This window comes from Oryctolagus cuniculus, chromosome 9, assembly GCF_964237555.1.
Source record: "Oryctolagus cuniculus chromosome 9, mOryCun1.1, whole genome shotgun sequence".
In the NCBI taxonomy this organism is placed as follows: Eukaryota; Metazoa; Chordata; class Mammalia; order Lagomorpha; family Leporidae; genus Oryctolagus; species Oryctolagus cuniculus.
This window is the reverse complement of record NC_091440.1, coordinates 123,633,584-123,651,799: the sequence shown is the minus strand read 5'-3', so window position 1 is coordinate 123,651,799 and position 18,216 is coordinate 123,633,584. Positions and strand designations below refer to the sequence as shown.

General features: G+C 40.1%; 1 protein-coding gene across 2 annotated transcripts in view; it reads left to right on the top strand.

Annotated features, from left to right (window-relative positions):
- Positions 1–18,216, top strand: part of ITPR2 (inositol 1,4,5-trisphosphate receptor type 2) — a 536,947-nt gene that overhangs the window by 423,219 nt on the left and 95,512 nt on the right. For both annotated transcript variants that reach the window (XM_051850872.2, XM_051850873.2), the window contains one exon: positions 12,312–12,487. In XM_051850872.2, the coding sequence (XP_051706832.1) occupies positions 12,312–12,487 (176 nt within the window). The remainder of the gene's footprint in view (positions 1–12,311; positions 12,488–18,216) is intronic.

The following is an 18,216-nucleotide window of genomic DNA, read 5'->3' as shown; positions in this document are numbered from 1 at the left end:
AGTGCTTGATGTGGTTTAATACAAGGTACCTGTTCATACTACGAAAGAAAGCCTAGTGAACAGATGGTATGATGGGAGCCACAGATATTTCAGCCTATTTCAAATGAACTGAGGATGAGCAGGAAACTAAATGAATCCAAGAGTAATTTTCTGTTGAAATCAATTACATCGATACCAATATTCTAACCTTTAGCTGCAATCTGAGTGGTGATGACTAAAGTTTGGTTTTTTTAGAAGATGTGCTAATTATAGAAGAATATTTACCAATGGAGTGGTTGTGTGGGTTAAATAGCAGTGAAAAACGTAGCAAATATTTGACCATCCATTGTCCTTCAAGAAATGGAAACAGCTTTCTCCTCCCTGTGTTTCATCGTCTTCAGTGTTTAACTCTTGGCACAGAAAGATGTTACTCTTGTGAGGAGAGAAGTCCAGACTGAAATGATAAATTAGTCTCATTTGCACACAGATCACCGGGAATAGATGGGGGAGTCCTGGCTAATAGAAGCATAGAGTCTTAGAGATGGATGCCATTCTGGGAGTCATCTGATATCAAACCGCCTCTTGACATACGAAGAAATCAAAGCCCAGAGAGTCTTTAAAATATCTGAGAGTAGAAGGCTAGCCCTTTTGTGTATAGCCCAGGAACTTTTTACATGGGTGATTAGATTAAAATCATTCCTAGGTTCCATTCCATGACTTTCCTTCCTTGTCCAGCAGAGAAAGGTATATAGCCTCTGCTGCCACCTATTGTGCATGAAATACAGTGGTATTTAGAAATGTCACCCCTCTGGACAGTTGCCCTTTTTTCTTTTGGGAAAAAGCCAGAACAGCTGGTACATTTGTAATAATTGCCTAATAACAATTATAGTAATATCAGTAATAATAACTGATATTGCTAACCATTTGAGTATGGCCAAATGCAAAGCACTTTACATATATATTTTCACTTCACCTTGCTGACAAACCTGTATAGCGAGTACTTCTTTCTTATGGTTGAAGAAACTGAGGGTTAGCATTTGCCTAATGACTTGGGAGTCAAGTCCAGAAATACCTAAATTTTAGTAAGCTCACTGCTGCAGCTGGTTCTGGAAAAGGGACTTAACCACATTTATTGGAGGGTTTAAGGTAGGTTCCAGCTTCAGTCTGAAATAGGACCAACACACACAGGACTGGAAGACATGGTACCCATAACAATCTGCAGATGTAACTCTGTGGGTGGGAGAGGCTGGATAGAGGTTAACATAGTACCCAAGGTGAAGGCTCAATCTTAGGGAATCCAAGTGAGAACGGAAGACCTGAGCTGCCATTTTGTTGATACCAAACCCCAAGATACTTCTGGGTTATCTGTTGACAGCTCTGGATGAGTTATTATAACTTCATGAATACGATTAAAATCTCGTCAGGATTAGGTCAGCCTCTACCCTAGTTGCACACGGTGCATCGCTAGGAACAGAGCCAAGGCTGTTAAGCGCATTTGGCCATCAGAACTGTTTGCAGAAGGAAAATTCTTGCTGCTGATGAAAATGCTCGGATGCTGGATTTTGTCCAACAGGTGGAATGGCTGACGACCCTCTGGGAGCACTTGAAAGTGGTTTAAAGATAGATTAGTTGATCATTAATTTTATTCTAAGAAGTGATCAAGTAACGATGGAGCTATGTCAGGGAACACAAAATCCAACTGGAAAGACCTCCCAGTGGCCAAATCAGAAAATTGGGGAGCAGAAACAGTTAATGACAGTAACACATTTTACCCTGCACAATGAAATAAGAATATAGAAGTTCATATTAATCGTGAAAAGAGAGATCTTCCTTGTAATAATATTCCAATTACGCTGGCGCCGTGCCTCACTAGGCTAATCCTCTGCCTTGCGGCGCCGGCACTCCAGGTTCTAGTCCCGGTCGGGGCACCAGATTCTGTCCCGGATGCCCCTCTTCCAGGCCAGCTCTCTGCTATGGCCCGGGAGTGCAGTGGAGGATGGCCCAAGTCCTTGGGCCCTGCACCCCATTGAAGACCAGGAGAAGCACCTGGCTCCTGGCTTCGGATCAGCGTGATGCGCCGCTGCAGTGCGCCGGCCATGGCGGCCATTGGAGGGTGAACCAATGGCAAAAAGGAAGACCTTTCTCTCTGTCTCTCTCTCTCTCTCACTGTCCACTCTGCCTGTCAAAAATAAAAAAAAAAAATTCAATTAATAAAATACAGAACGAGGAATCAGATTGGACTGCATTGAGCAAACATCACAGTGGTAAGAATTATTGCTATGGATTCCCTTGAGTTTTGTCATGGGTCTTGTGCTTTGCAAGCTCTGGATATTCTTTGTTCTCCTGTAGAGGAATCTCAACGAGGAGTTACTAGTTTCTGCAGATGTGAAACCATGGCATGCAGGACTAGTTCCATTTTTCAAAAATCCAGTCATTTCACACCTACCACTGACAGAGAAAAGTACGCTGCACTGCATGTCCTTGGGGCCATCAGTCCCATTGCTGGAGTGGCCACACAGTAAGTGCCCCACTCCCACTTCTCTGTGTACCACACCTGCCTGGGCTGTTACAGAACTCCTGCCCTCACATGGTCCCCTCTCCTTAGACAGAAAGGTTCTGTGACTCATACTACATGCATTGTGCCCAATGCCAAGGGTCACAGCTGAAGAAGGCATAAAGAGACATAGTATGATCCTCATCTGGAACCAAAGCAACTGTCACTTACCAGTCACCTCAACTGGAACCTAAGCCACTCATCAAACGGACACTCATCAACTCATCAAATGGACAGCCAACCTCTTCAGAGAAAGCCACTTACTGCAAATGCCACCTTACAAAAGTGACAAAGACAACTGATCCACCAGATGTGAAAATCTTAATGTAGGGACACAAGAAACAGAAAAAACAAGGTAACATGACACCCTCAAAGGAACAGAATAGCTTTCTAGCAAAAGGAAGAATATTGATGAAATGCCTGACATAGAATTCCAAAGAATGATTATAAGGAAATGCAGTGAAACTCAGGAGAGTACAGAAAGACAGTTCAGAGAAATTACAAAAGTATGAATGAGAATTTGAAGATGTGAATGAGAAATTCATTGAAGAGATAGTGATCATTAAAGGTATCAAATAGAAATATTGCAAATGAAGAACTCATAAGTCACATAAAAATACAGTTGAGAGCTTCGATAACAGACTGTATCCATCAGAAATAAGAGTATCTGAACCTGAAGACATTTCTTACGAAATATCCCAGGCAGGCAGAAGAGCAGGAAGAATGAAATACAGTGTCTGAGACTCCTAAGATGCTACTAAATGAACAAATACGTGGATTTTGGGAAATCAGGAGGGCAAAGAAAACAAAAAAGTCATAGAAAAACCTCTTCAGTGAAATCATTGTTGAAAAGTTCCCCAATCTGGAGAAGGATATGGACATCTAAGTACCAGAGACATATAGGACCCCAAATAGATAAGACCAGAAGAGATCCTGACCATGGCACATTATAGTCAAACTGTCAAAAATATAAGGCACAGAGAGTATTCTAAAAACTGCAAGAGAAAGGTACTAATTTGGGGTCAGTGTTATGGAACAGCAGGTTAAGCAACTTCTTGCAGCTCTGGCAACCCCATATCAGAGTGCCAGTTTGAGTCCCAGCTACCCTGTTTCTGAGACAGCTCCATGCTGAGGTGCCTGGGAAAAGGCAAAAGAAAATGGCCCAAGTGCTTGGGCCCCTGCCAACCATGTCAGAGACTCAAATGGAGTTCCTAACTCCTAGCTTTGGTCTGGCCCAGCCCTGGCTGTTGTGGCCATTTGGTGAATGAACCAGAAGGTTTCTGTGTGTGTGTGTGTGTGTGTGTGTGCGCGCGCGTGCTCTGTGTGTGTCTGGAACTCCCTACCTGCCTCTCCTCCCCCGTCACTATGCTTTTCAAATAAATTAATCTTTTTTTAAACACCAATTCACATTGAAGGAAACTTCCATTAGACAAACAGCATATTTCCCAACAGAAACCTTTTGGGCCAGAAGGAAATAGAATGACATACTGCAAGTTCTGAAAGAGACAGCTGCCGACCAAGAATACCATACTCAAAGCTATCCTTAAGCAATAAACAAGAAAACAGTCACTTTCAAGAATAAGCAGAAACAGGAAATCTGTCACCACTAGAGCAGCCTTACCAAAGGTGTTTAAGGGAGTCCTACATCCAGAAGTGAGACTAACTAGCATTATGAGAATGCATGAAAGTATAAAACCCACTAGAAGAACAGACACACAAAGAATAAATACAAATCAAGGGGCCAGTGCTGTGGCACAGCGGGTTACTGTCCTGACCTGAAGCGCTGGCATCCTGTATGGGCACTGGTTCAAGTCCCAGATGCTCCACTTCCGATCCAGCTCTCTGCTATGGCCTGGGAAAGCAGCAGAAGATGGCCCAAGTCCTTGGGCCCCTGCACCCATGTGGGAGACCCAGAAGAAGCTCCTGGCTCCTGGCTTTGGATCTGCGCAGCTCCAACCATTGTGGCCAATTGGGGAGTGAACCAGTGGATGGAAGACCTCTCTCTCTCTCTTTCTCTCTCTCTCTCTCTCTCTCTGTCCTCTCTCTGTGTAACTCTGACTTTCAAATAAATAAATAAATGTTTAAAAAAATACAAATCTAACATTACTAACCACCAGCCCACAAATAAGAGGAGAGAAAGAAAAGAATTTTCAAACCACAGAATAAAATGACAGTAGTACAACTTTCCTTATTAATAATAACCTTGATTTTTAAACTAAATTTCCCAATTTAAAGAGACTGAATGGATTAAAGAAAGCAAGACCCAGCTACATGCTGCCTACAAAAAAACTGATTTTATCAGCAAAGACACACACAGATGCAGAGTAAATAAAAAGATGTCCCATGCAAACAGAAACCACAAGCAAGCAGGAATAACTATACCTGTATCAGACAAAGTAGACTTTAAGGGAAAAACTCTCATATGAGACAAACCAGATCTCTATATAATGATCAAGGGATCAGTTCAGTAAGAAGATACAGCAAATTTGAGATCCAATTTTATTTTTTTAAACAAATGTTATTAAATCCAAACTGACGGAGAGAGTGGATTCTTTAACACCCATACTAGACATCATTCAGGTATGAAATCAATAAAGATTAAAATCAAACTATACTATGAACCAAAAATGGTATAACAGACTTTCATAGAATACTTCACCCAACAGCTGTAGCATACACTTTGTCTTCATCAGCACATGGAACATTTTTGTCTAGAATAGACTGTATATGAGACCACAAAACAAATCCCAAGAGATTCATGAAAGTTAAAATCATGGTGGGAGTATGGAGGGAGAGGTACTTCAAGAAGTTCATGGAAAAATGGAATTAAAAGATAAGTTTTTTTGGTGCCAAAAAACTTTAGAATATTTTGTAAGAAATATATTTCATTATATGCTTTTTCCATGAACTACTTGAAGACCTCAAATATCATGTATCTTTCCTGACACCATTAAATTAAACTAGAAACCAACAACAAAAGAAATGAGGAATTATACAAATGCAAGGAGACTAAACAATGTGATGTTGAACAAAGTAATTCATTAAAGAAATCAAAAGGTAAATTAACATTTTTCTGAAAAATGGAAACACAACATAACCAAAACTTATGGGATATAGCATAAATGGTAGTAAGGGTATTGCAACAAGTACCTGCATAAAAGGAATGCTTTCGAATGAACAACCTAGTAGTGCACCCCAAGCACCTAGAAAGGCAAGAACAAACTAAACCCAAATTTAATAGAAGTCAAGAAAACAAAGATCAGAGCAGTAATAAATAAAATAATTAAAAAAGACAAATGAAATAAAGTTTATTTTCTGAAAAGATACTCAAGTTGACAAACTTTTAATCAGACTAAACAAGAAAAAAAAATCCCAAATAAATAGTATCAGAGATTAAAAAGGAGACATTTCAATGAATATGAAAGATCATTAGGGACTGTTATGAACAACTACATGCCAAATACTGGAAAACCTACAAGAAAATAACTTCTGGACACACACAACCTACCAAAGTGAACCACAGAGACAGAAAAACTGAACAGACCAGTAACAAGGAGTGAGATTAAATCAGTAATCAAATGGCTTCCCAACAAAGCAAAGCCCAGGGCCAGATTGTTTCACTACTGACTTCTACCAAACTTTTAAGGGAGAACTAACACCAAGGCTTCTCAAACTCTTAAAAAAAAACTGAAATGGAAAGAACTGTTGCAAACCTTGATACCCAAACCAGGCAAGAATACAACTAAGAGACAGTTATAGACTGGCCTCCCTGATGAACTTAGATGTAAAAAATCACAGCAAAATACCAGCAAATCAAATGCAACAGTGCATTAGGAAAGTCGTTCACCAGGATCAGGTGGATTTATTCCAAAGATGCAAAGATAGTTAGTTCCACATTCACAGATCAATAAATATAATACATTACATCAACAGAACGAAGGATAAAATTCCTATGATTATCTCAATAGATGCAGGAAAGGCATTAATAAAATTCAGCATCCTTCATGATCAGCACCTTGATAAGAGGACTGTAGCTCAATATAATGAAGGCTTGATATGACATTCACAGACAGCATCATACTGAAAGGGGAAAAGTCAGAAGTATTTCTACTAAGGTCTACAACAAGACAAAGATTTCACCTTCACTGCTGTTATTCACTACAGCACTGGAAACCAGAGCGGTTTGGCAAGAGAAAGAAATTAAAGAATAAAAATAGGAAAGATAAGGCAGATAATCAAATTATTTCTGTTTGCAGATGATATGATTCTATATTAGAAAGTCCTAAAAACTCCAGCAAAAGACTATTGACTGAATGGATTCGGTGAACTTGCATGATACAAAACCAAAAATAAATAGCATTTTAACACACCAATAATGAACTTGTTGACAAAGAAATAATAAAAACAGTCCCCTTCACAACAGCTACCAAAAGAAAGAAATATCTGGGGCTGGTGTTGTGGCATAGTGGGTCAAGCTGCTGCATCCCATATGGGTGGCGGTTCGAGACCCGGCTGCTCCATTACTGATCAAGCTCTGCTGTCAGCTGGGAAAGCAATGGAAGATGGTGAATGGGCTTGGGCCTCTGCACCTGCATGGGAAACCTGGAAGAGGTTCCTGTCTCCTGGCTTCAGATAGACCCAGCTCTGGCCATTGCAACTATTTGAGGGGTGAACCAGTGGATGGAAGATCTCTCTCTGCCTCTGCCTCTCTGTAACTGTGCCTTTCAAATAAATAAATAAATCTTCAAAAGGAAAGGGGAAAGGGAAGGAGGAAGGAAGGAAGGAAGGAAGGAAGGGAGGGAGGGGGGGAGGGAGGGAAGGAGGGGTGGGAGTTGGGGAGAAAGATCCATGAAGAAGTTTAGGGATATGAAAAGACTGCCGGGGCTGGCACTTTGGTGTAGCGGGTAAAGCCACTGCCTGCAGTGCCGGCATCCCATATGGGTGCTGGTTCGAGTCCCAGCTGCTCCACTTCTGATCCAGCTCTCTGCTATGGCCTGGGAAAGCAATAGAGGATGGCCCAAGTCCTTGGGCCCCTGCACCCACGTGGGAGACCCAGAGGAAGCTCCTGACTCCTGGCTTTGGATCAGCTCAGTGGATCAGCTCAGCTCCGGCTCTGGCGGCCAGTTGGGGAGTGAACCAGCAGATGGAAGACCTCTCTCTCCCTCTGCCTCTCCTTCTTTCTGACTTTCAAATAAATAAATCTTTAAAATAAAAAAGAAAAGACTGCCCATGTTCCTATAAGAGAAAAATTAATTTATTAATCCAAATTAATATCCAAAGTGATTTACAGATTTAATTCAATCTCCATCAAAATACCAAGAACATTCTCTACAGAAGAAAGAAAAAAAATCCTAAAATTCATGTACAAGTACAAAATACCCCAAATATCCAAGGAAATCTTGAACATAATGTACAAAGACATTCCACAGAGCTGTAGTAACCAAAACAGCATGGTACTGGCTTGTAAAAAGAGACATACAGACCAGTGGAACAGAGTGGAGACTGCAGAAATAAACCCATGCATGTACACCCAACTGATTGTCAAAGAAGGAACCAAAACCACATTGGAGAAAGGACAGCCTCTTCCATAAATGGTTCTGGGCCAAGTCGATATCTGTCTGCAGAAGACTGAACCTACCCTCCCTCCCCCCACCCCACCATGCACCTTCAACCCTATACCCTGTGCAAAGATCGACTCAAAATAGATAAAAGACCTAAATGAGAGACTTCAAACCATGAGGTTACTGGAAGAAAACATAGGCCATAGAATACTTTAGTGGACAATAGCAATGATCCTTGAAAGTATAGTCTTCACCATAGAACACTTTAAACATCAGCAGGCAATGATTTTTTTGGAACCATCCCGAAAACACAATCAACAGGCAACGAAGCAAAATTAAACATGGGATTATATAAAACTAAGGATCTTGTGAACAACAAAGGAAACACCTTCAGAATGTGAGAAAATGTTTGAAAATAGTTCATTTGACAACAGATTAATACGTAGAATATACAAGAAACTCATAAAACTCAACAAGATAATCCAATTAAAAATGCAAATTTGATCTTAACAGACAAAAGAAATACAAATGGCCAAGAAATTATGAAAAAATGCTCAGTATCATTAGTTATCAGCAATAATGCATTTCAAAATGAGCGATTGTTTCCATTGAATTCTGTCCAATTCTAAGATCCATGATACTTGAGTACAGAAGTTGATCACTAAGCCCCGTGGTAAATCTTGGACCCCCCAAAAAAATCGTGTTAAAATTTGCTGTCTTTACAAGCCCCAACACTATTCCATTTGGCTTCACATTTAGTGAAGTAGTGAGAACAGAGGCAGGCAGTGTGTATTCCAGCCTGATGACATCTGAGTTACTGGAGCTTCTTGTGGCCAGATATCTGGTTGACACTTGAGTTTAATACTAACCGAGAGAGCAGTGCTGCCCTTTCAAACAGGATAGCGGTATGCACTTGAAGATATTTAGAGTGAGTGATTCCAGCAGCCACCCACCAGTGCAGAGAATCTGCTTTCATTGCCTGACTTCATTGAAGAACTCAATTTGAGTTTATTAAGGGGTTCAAGGCTTATTTTTGTGGATATAGATTATGTTTGAGTTTCTTTTTTTGGTTGATTTTTTTTTTGTTTTTGACAGGCAGAGTTAGACAGTGAGAGAGAGAGACAGAGAGAGACAGAGAGAAAGGTCTTCCTTCCGTTGGTTCACCCCCTAAATGGCTGCTATGGCCAGTGTGCTGCGCCAATCCGAAGCCAGGAGCCAGGTGCTTCCTCCTGGTCTCCCATGCGGGTACAGGGGCCCAAGCACTTGGGCCATCCTCCACTGCCTACCCAGGCCACAGCAGAGAGCTGGACTGGAAGAGGAGCAACCAGGATAGAACCGGTGCCCCAACCGGGACTAGAACCTGGAGTGCCGGTGCCACAGGCGGAGGATTAGCCAAGTGAGCTGCGGCACCAGCCAGTTGATTGGTTTTCGTTACTGATGGCTCATTTAACATAGGCTTCTCTGAAAAAGAAACATGTGCCAAGATTGAGAAATGAGACGAGGCTGGTTGTGGCTGAAGTCACAGCTGTGGATCCCACAGTGCCCTGGGTGTTCCCTGAGAAGCTGAAGGTTGTCAAGTGAGCCTCCTCTTCCCTGGGTTTCAGTGGGCAAAGGCACAGTAGTTGGTGGGGAAAAATTGATGCCACACAAGTGACTCAGACTAAGATAGCATGAGATCTTAAATCTCTGTAAGTAATTCAAAGTCTGGGTTTGAGTGTTCCATCCTTCAACTGCTTTGTGTTAAAGAAAATCAGTTCTTCAAGGTGATTTCAGTTCGTTCAGGGACAGCCATCAACTGAGGGCCACAGGCACTGGGCTAAGCCTAGAGACTTACTAATGAAGATTAGTAAGGCTGTTCAATGTCTTCTTCCTTCAGGAGTTCATGGTCCCAAAGGTAGGTGGCCAAGGAACGAGGAAGGCACAACACTGAAGGCCAGCTGGGAGTTTATGGATGGAGTGGGTAGACGGCTACTTTAGCTGGGTGGAGGTGGGGGAAGCAGGAAGGTCTTTGCGGGCTACTTGGGAGGTAGAGAGGGGAGAGAGAGAGACAGACAGACAGACAGACAGACACTGGGAAGAAACAGCTTGCTTTGTGCAGGAAACTACAAACAAGTCAGCAGGAGGTAGAGACCAAGTGCCATTATGTGAATGGAATTGAAGTTTCCAATTTTGCTCTCTCAGTTTTCTTTTATACAGAATAAACCTTTTTTTGCTTTCCAAGATTTAGAAATATAGAGGGCAAATTCTAAAAAAAAAAGTTTTCCTGTATCTAATATTCAACTGTGTGAGTTATTCTGCTAGAAAGTCTGAGTTTTGTTTTCACAAAGGGACCACGTGGCTGGAATTTCCTGTTTAATTGGGAGGAACTGTCAGCAAGTCAGACACTATCTGGGAAGGAGTAAAGATGAGCTTAACTTACCAGGCATTAGTGCACAGTGTGACCATCTATGCCAACTCCGGGACTTCTAAAATAAGAATGTCACACAGAGGCATTATTGATGAATTATCATGGAGAGTCACGTGACTAGCTGAAAGTTATTAAGCGTGCCCTAAAAATGTTTGCAGTTACACTAAATGAATTTCCACAACTTGAGGAATTTATAACTGGATTCGTAGTTACTCCAGATGAACTCACAGAACTTTTTTGTTTATACACTTAATCAATAAGTATTAATTTGTTGCTTCCATGGCAGGCCCTGTAGGGGGCCCAGAGATGATCCTCCTTAGACTGACAGTCTGATGGGGTTTCAAGTCCCGCTCAGCATGGGAGAAGGTTGAGGGCATCATTCTCTTTACGGCTCATTGACATCGGTGAAGTCCAGGCAGACATGAGGCGCATAAAAGCCACCATCCCACCATCACCACATAGACGAGTAGGACACCTGTTTTGTTAGCAAGGCTGGAGGACAGGAATTGAAGGTAGCTTTGAGAGCCACTTCCTCCCCCTTTATTCATCCCCAAATCAATCTTCTCAGATCCTAACTTCCATGAAGGGGAAAATCAAGTCTCTCTTACCAGCCTTCTTTAATCTTTTGCTTTGTGACAACACAAGAACCAATATTTCAAAAAATAAACAAGCAATGCTGTTTACTAACTGATGTTTGTTTTTTTTTATAATCTATTAGGATTTCCCTTCTAACTTTTGAGATCTAGTAGCACTCACTATGAATTAAAGGTTTACAGATAATTCATTTTAAAAGTCCAGAAAATGCTAGGAGTTCAGCAGTACAAAAGCTCTGCGCACCGACACCCTCCAGGTGTTTTTGCATGCAGAAGTAAATTTTATAAATCGTGGAAAGAAGTGTGCTGAAAGATAGAGACGTTATGGAATATTTGCCAAGGGAGATGTTGGGAATTCCCCGACTTGGTGATTCCTCCCTGGCTGTGTCATCCCAGAGGTCCCAGGCTGATCCAGTCAGCCCAGGAATGTTGCCCCTGCATTTACTTCTGCAAGTGCACTGCCGTGTGACCTTCGCGGGGGGATTCTGGGAATCCACATGTCAGGGCAGATGTCAGTGAGTGTACTTCTTTTTAAAGGAAAGATATTTTTAAACCTCATTTAGGGGGAGTTCCAAAGAAATTATGTTTCTAATGGAGTTCATTTTGAAACATTTGGAACTTGTATTTTCTAATAATGAAATATGTTTTTTAGAACTTGAGCTGGCCTTGAAATACACACACTCATACATATAAATGTGTGTGTGTGTGTGTGTGTGTATACATGTGTGGTTTAACAGCTAAACCTTGCATCTATTTTATAAAGATTTTTCAGAGAAACATATACTGTGGAAACTTGGTAATGATGGAGTGAGATAAGGTATGAGTTCAGTGCAAAGCTACCTGATTTTGTATGATTTGTCCATACTGCTAAGGGTCATTCATCATAAATTTTGGATTAAGGTTTTCCATTGAGATATGCCTATCAAAAGTAGTTAGGAGATTGCTTTCCAGCGAAGGCAAGACTTCATGGAAGGAGCATTAACTGCTGAGTATTTAAGTAGCCTGAAATTAATCACAGACTTTCTGGAAATTTAATAATGAGTCATGTGCTTAAAGACATTTCCTCAAAGTGTAAAGCATATGCCTTGGGGTTTTTTGAGATTCATTGCCTTACAGCTTGACGTTTCATTGCCTTAGCTTATCCAGATGAGCAGCGAGTATTTTAGCATCTTTTAGTTTCCTTCTCAGTAAAAATAAACTTCCTCGGCTTTCTACAGGTACACTTTCTCCACTGTTCTCCATTCTTCTGTGGATAGCAGTTGCCATCTGCACATCCATGCTGTTTTTCTTCTCCAAGCCTGTGGGTATTCGGCCATTTCTTGTGTCGATAATGCTGAGATCAATATATACAATAGGTTTGGGGCCTACACTCATACTCCTTGGAGCAGCTAATGTAAGTATTTACCTAACTTGTACTATTATAGAATTAGTTAAAAGTGCATTAAATATAAAAGAAACATAATTATATGCATTATTTCATGGATACACACTGAATTCTAGTTTTTTGTGAATCTACATTAACCAGAGTATAATTTGTAGATTCTTTATTTCATCTTGAGAGGAAGAAAAAACTGACATATAAAAAGTTGATATATTTAAGAAGGTAGCATTTGGGACATGACCCAGTTCTGCCATCAGTTTAATCCAATTCAGTTTGAAAGCCTTCTGCATCCTATACCCAGAGCTATTGACAGAAATGACTCTGAGCCACTGTGAACATCCTAAAGTTACTTGTGAATCATCCAGGAAAGATTAGATTGTATCCAGTAGAATTTTGGAAGTGAGTGTCTTTTATTAAATGACCTAAGAAAAGGATTGCTGTATGAGAAAATATGAAATTGGGCTCTTTTTATGTAAACAAATCCTGTAAATTTGTGAAAGGTATAGATAAAGTTAATATCTTTTCACAAGATTTTGAAATATTATAATAAGGAGGCACATTTGACACTTGAATTAGGTACACTTAGAATAAGTAAGTCATAGAACTATTTCAAAAAGCACATTAACATTTAAAGAAATTATTCTACCCAGAAATAAAAATTTGAAGGGAATATCCAACTTGATCACAACAGAGCCCTGAAAAAGTTTCATCAGACTGTTGAAATAGCAAATGTCCAGGCAAGAAAATAAATATTGCTAATATCTTTGCTGAATAACGAAAGCACTCTCTATATCCATTGTTGGGTTTCTGATGTAATGTTCTATATTTTGTTTGTCGTTAGTCCTTATCTCCCCTCCTATATTAAACAGTCCTTAAGGATCATGACTGATTCTTCAGTGACTGGAATGCCATAGGTCCTTAAAAACATGCAATGAATTTTATCTTTCTCTATTTCTGACTCTTTATTTTATTAACAATTCTTCAGACATAGGACTTGATAAGTAGGACAGTTCCCTACATACTAGAACATTCAGCTAACTACATTGCCAGTTATTCTCAGTCACTCTCCACCAAAGGAGTGTAGTTTATATATACAGACATCTGTCGGTAAAGAGTTTTGTAAAATGCCATGTGCTGTTCCATAAATTTATTGAGAATATACTACTCTGTAAGTTGTTACGTTCGTATATAAATAATCCTATCCTCCTCCTCCTTCCACTTGGCTCCAGCTTCATAATTGACATTTGCACACTCAGGAAGTGTTTACATTAATGGAACCTGTACTCTTCGTGCTTTGGAAATAAGCTAATTTTGTGATATTACCCATAGATCAGAGGATCTTCATGCATTTTTCACATTTTTCTGAACCTGTGTATTTTTTTCTTTAGAAAAATTTTTGTCCTTAGAAAAATACATTGAATGTTGAATGAAATTTTAAGATCTATTTATTTATTTATTTATTTGAGAGAGCGAGAGAGAGAGAGAGAGTTCTTCCATCTGCTGATTCACTCCCCAAATGGCGACAATGGCCAGAGCTAGGTCGATCCAAAGCTAGGAGCCAGGAGCTTCTTCTGGGTCTCCACATGGGTACAGGACCCCAGGCTCTTGGGCCATCTTCCACTGCTTTCCCAGGCCATAGCAGAGAGCTGGATTATAAGTGGAACAGCTGGGACTCGAACCTCCAGCACCCATATGCAATGCTGGTGCCACAGGCAGAGGCGTAATCCACTAAGCCACAGCACTGGTCCCATGAATGATATTACTTGAAGAGGCAAATAATATTCACAAGCTGTTAACTGACCATCAACAAGACACGAATCCACATGAGAAAATCCACGTTTGATAATTTGAAGCCATAACTAGATAGAGTTGGGCCAAAAATATCAAGCATTTGCTGGGCCTCTGTCCTGTAAAAGATACTGAAAATGCCAAGAAGTGGAGGTTATGGTTCCCACCATCTAGAAGTTTATGCTTTGGACTCACTGATTTGTGTATTCTTTGTCTATGGACCAAGAGTATATAAAGAATAGTATTTTAATGTCAATTGAGGGAAACCAAAAATATTTGATGTACTTTTCTTTTCCCCTTGTGGGGTACAATAACAAGAAAACTTCTGTCTGGTTTGGTGAGAGTAATTCCACCATTTTCAAATGACAGAAAAGTCTTTTACATCATTTCTTTTTTTAAAACTTTTATTTAGTAAATATAAATTTCCAAAGTACAGTTTATGGATTACAATGGCTTCCCCCCCATAACTTCCCTCCCACCCGCACCCCTCCCATCTCCCACTCCCTCTCCCATTCCATTCACATCAAGATTCATTTTCAATTATCTTTATATACAGAGGATTGATTTAGTATATATTAAGTAAAGATTTCATCAGTTTGCACCCACACAGAACATAAAGTGTAAAATACTGTTTGAGTACTAGTTATAGCATTAATTCACATTGGACCACACATTAAGGACAGAGATCCCACATGAGGAGTAAGTGCACAGCGACTCCTGTTGTTGACTTAACAATTTGACACTCTTGTTTATGGCGTCAGTAATCTCCCTAGGCTCTAGTCATGAGTTGCCAAGGCTATGGAAGCCTTTTGAGTTCACCGACTTTGATTTTGTTCAGACAAGGTGGAAGTTCTCTCCTCCCTTCAGAGAAAGGTACCTCCTTCTTTGATGGCCCTGTTCTTTCCACTGGGATTCATTTTCATTCGCAGAGGTTTGTTTGTTTGTTTGTTTGTTTTCTTTTTTTTTTTGCCAGAGTGTCTTGACTTTCCATGCCTAAAATACTCTCATGGGCTCTTCAGCCATATCCGAATGCCTTAAGGGCTGATTCTGAGGCCAGAGTGCTGTTTAGGACATCTGCCATTCTACGAGTCTGCTATGTATCCCATGATTTCTTTCTTTCTTTCTTTCTTTTTTTTTTTTTTTAAGATTTACTTATTTATTTGAAAGGCAGAGTTAGAGAGAGAGGAGAAAGACAGAGAGATCTTCCATCTGCTGGTTCCCTCCCTAAATGGCTGCAATAGCTTGAGCCGGGCCACGCCAAAGCCAGGAGCCATGAATTCCATCTGAGTCTTTGAGGTGGGTGGCAGAATCTCCAGGTGAATTATTGGAGAGCTGGATGAGAAGAGGAGCAGCTGGGACTTGAACTGGTACCCACAGCCACGGTTGCAGGCGGTGGCTCTAATTGCACTACAATGCCAGCCATCATACTTAATTTCTTTGTAAGAAAGAATATGAGTTAGATTTATCTATTTATCTATTTATCTGTCTTACTAACTGTATGAATTTGTAGCTACTCTAACCACCTTTACTGCATAAAACATCTGTTTATACAAATGATACATTATGGTCTACTAGACCAGCACAATTTGGCCAAAGAAAATAACCAGTTTCAATTTGTAACAAATGCAATGTAATAATTATAGTGTTGATATTATATGTAGTGACAGAAAAGATTTATAACTTTATTACCGTGTAGATTAATATATTTAAGCAGTGATCAACATTTAACATAAATTCATTACAAAATTATCCATGATTTACCATTAAAATAAATAAAAACATGAACCAGTCTGTACTTAGATTTTAATTTAAATTTTATTTTTAAAATTAAATTAAAAATTTTTTAACTTAATTTACCCTTAAAAGTTTCCATTTTACAGCAGTTGAAATTATAAATGCTAAAATTATATACATCAGACACAGGGAAAACAAAAGAAGACTTCTATCTGACAGCTTAGCCATAATAAGAATCAAAAGTTTAGGTGTCAGGAAAATCAACAGACACCTGTATCTCATTCCTCTCATCAGTGAAAAGACGGGAAAGCCTAGTCTGTTCCCACTAGGTTGCTGAAAACATCAACTGGGATTAGTGTGGAGATTTAGAAAAGAACAACGGCATGACAGTGACACAAAAGTAATAAATGGCCACCAAGGATCTAATATGTAGAGCACCATGTTTGTGGAAAAATGGAGTGAAAAGATATGTTTATTTTGGTGCAAAAAGTTTTTGGAATCCATTATCATGTTTTATATTATGCACTTCCCACGAACTTTGTGCAGACTCTTGTATTTAATTGTAAGACGTTGGTGTCACATCAGCAAGGGGTTTGTATTTGGGCTCTCAGAGAGTTAACTGCTTCGGAACTCCGTCTTTCACGTGGTCAGCAAATGACAGAAAACCTCTTTTATGGAGAAAAAAATCCATTGGGGCAAAAAAACCTTTTGGTTTAAACTAGTTTATCATGTTATGAGAGTTACCTCAATATTTGAAATGGTAAAAAAAGTTACAAATGTTTTCCCTCTGTTACAGCAGTTTTGTTTATTGGTGATTAAAGTTAATATATTTTTCTGATAAATGTGAGCATATACTTTTAAAACTTGGATTCTATAATACCATTAAAATTATTTGTAAACCTCATTTTAGTATCTGTAGCTTTCCAAGTCACATGGATGTTAATCTCTTTAACACTCCATTAGCTTTTTATTTTTATTTTTTTATTTTTATTTTTTTATTTTTATTTTTTTATTTTTTTTGACAGGCAGAGTGGACAGTGAGAGAGAGAGAGAGAGAGAAAGGTCTTCCTTTGCCGTTGGTTCACCCTCCAATGGCCGCCGCGGCTGGTGCGCTGCGGCCAGCGCACCGCGCTGATCCGATGGCAGGAGCCAGGAGCCAGGTGCTTTTCCTGGTCTCCCATGGGGTGCAGGGCCCAAGCACCTGGGCCATCCTCCACTGCACTCCCTGGCCACAGCAGAGAGCTGGCCTGGAAGAGGGGCAACCGGGACAGAATCCGGCGCCCCAACCGGGAGTAGAACCCGGTGTGCCGGCGCCGCTAGGCGGAGGATTAGCCTAGTGAGCCGCGGCGCCGGCCTCCATTAGCTTTTGTTTCGATTTTCGTGTATTTTAAAATTATAAATAATAGTATAGTAAATATCAGTGAAAGACAGTTTAGTATCTTCTCTGAAAATTTTTTCTTTTCTAGTTGTGCCTGTAAATGTGTAGCTTGTTTCACAGTATTTGCACATTGCTTCTTTCTTACAGTTATTTGTAATGGGGCACTATTTCCTTCTGCTAGAACTTGGTCTCACCCATCTTGCAGAGAAGAGGGGCTGATGGAGTTGAGCAGATAGCTAGTCTATTGCCAATAAAACAACTACTCAGTTTAACAGTGTCACACTCTTAGTTACTTACCTGTAGCTGGTGTTGTGCCAGGTCTCGTGTTACCGCTGATCTCTAAGGCTGAGTTGCAATCAGAGGTTCAGTTAACATCCACAGATGCAGGGGTCTGTTCTGATGGTCTGAACATCGCCGCTCAGTCCTTTGGTCATGTGCACACACACACATTCCTTTTCCTGTTCTGTGGTCACCACATGCCCCTGATGCTTTCGGTGTTCTGCTGTAGAAACAGAAAAGTGCGCCAGTTCTGTGATTGAATTTGGTGAGATAGGTAACTTTTTGTGCCACTTGTGTGTACTGTTTTGTCAGTTCAAAAGATTTCCAGTGTGACTTTGACTGCACGCAAATTTTACCTTACACATTGACCTTAGGACCTTATCCTGCCCAGGATAAAACACTACTGAAATGGAAATTTTTAAGACAAATGATTTGAGCTTTAGTATGAAGGTTAATTTACATGGTTAATAAAAATATGATAATGTAGTTGAAGCTAATAAATTGTGCAGTTACTTCTTAGTAATTAAGTAGACAGTCTTTCTGTTGTTGTTCTACAGTTTAT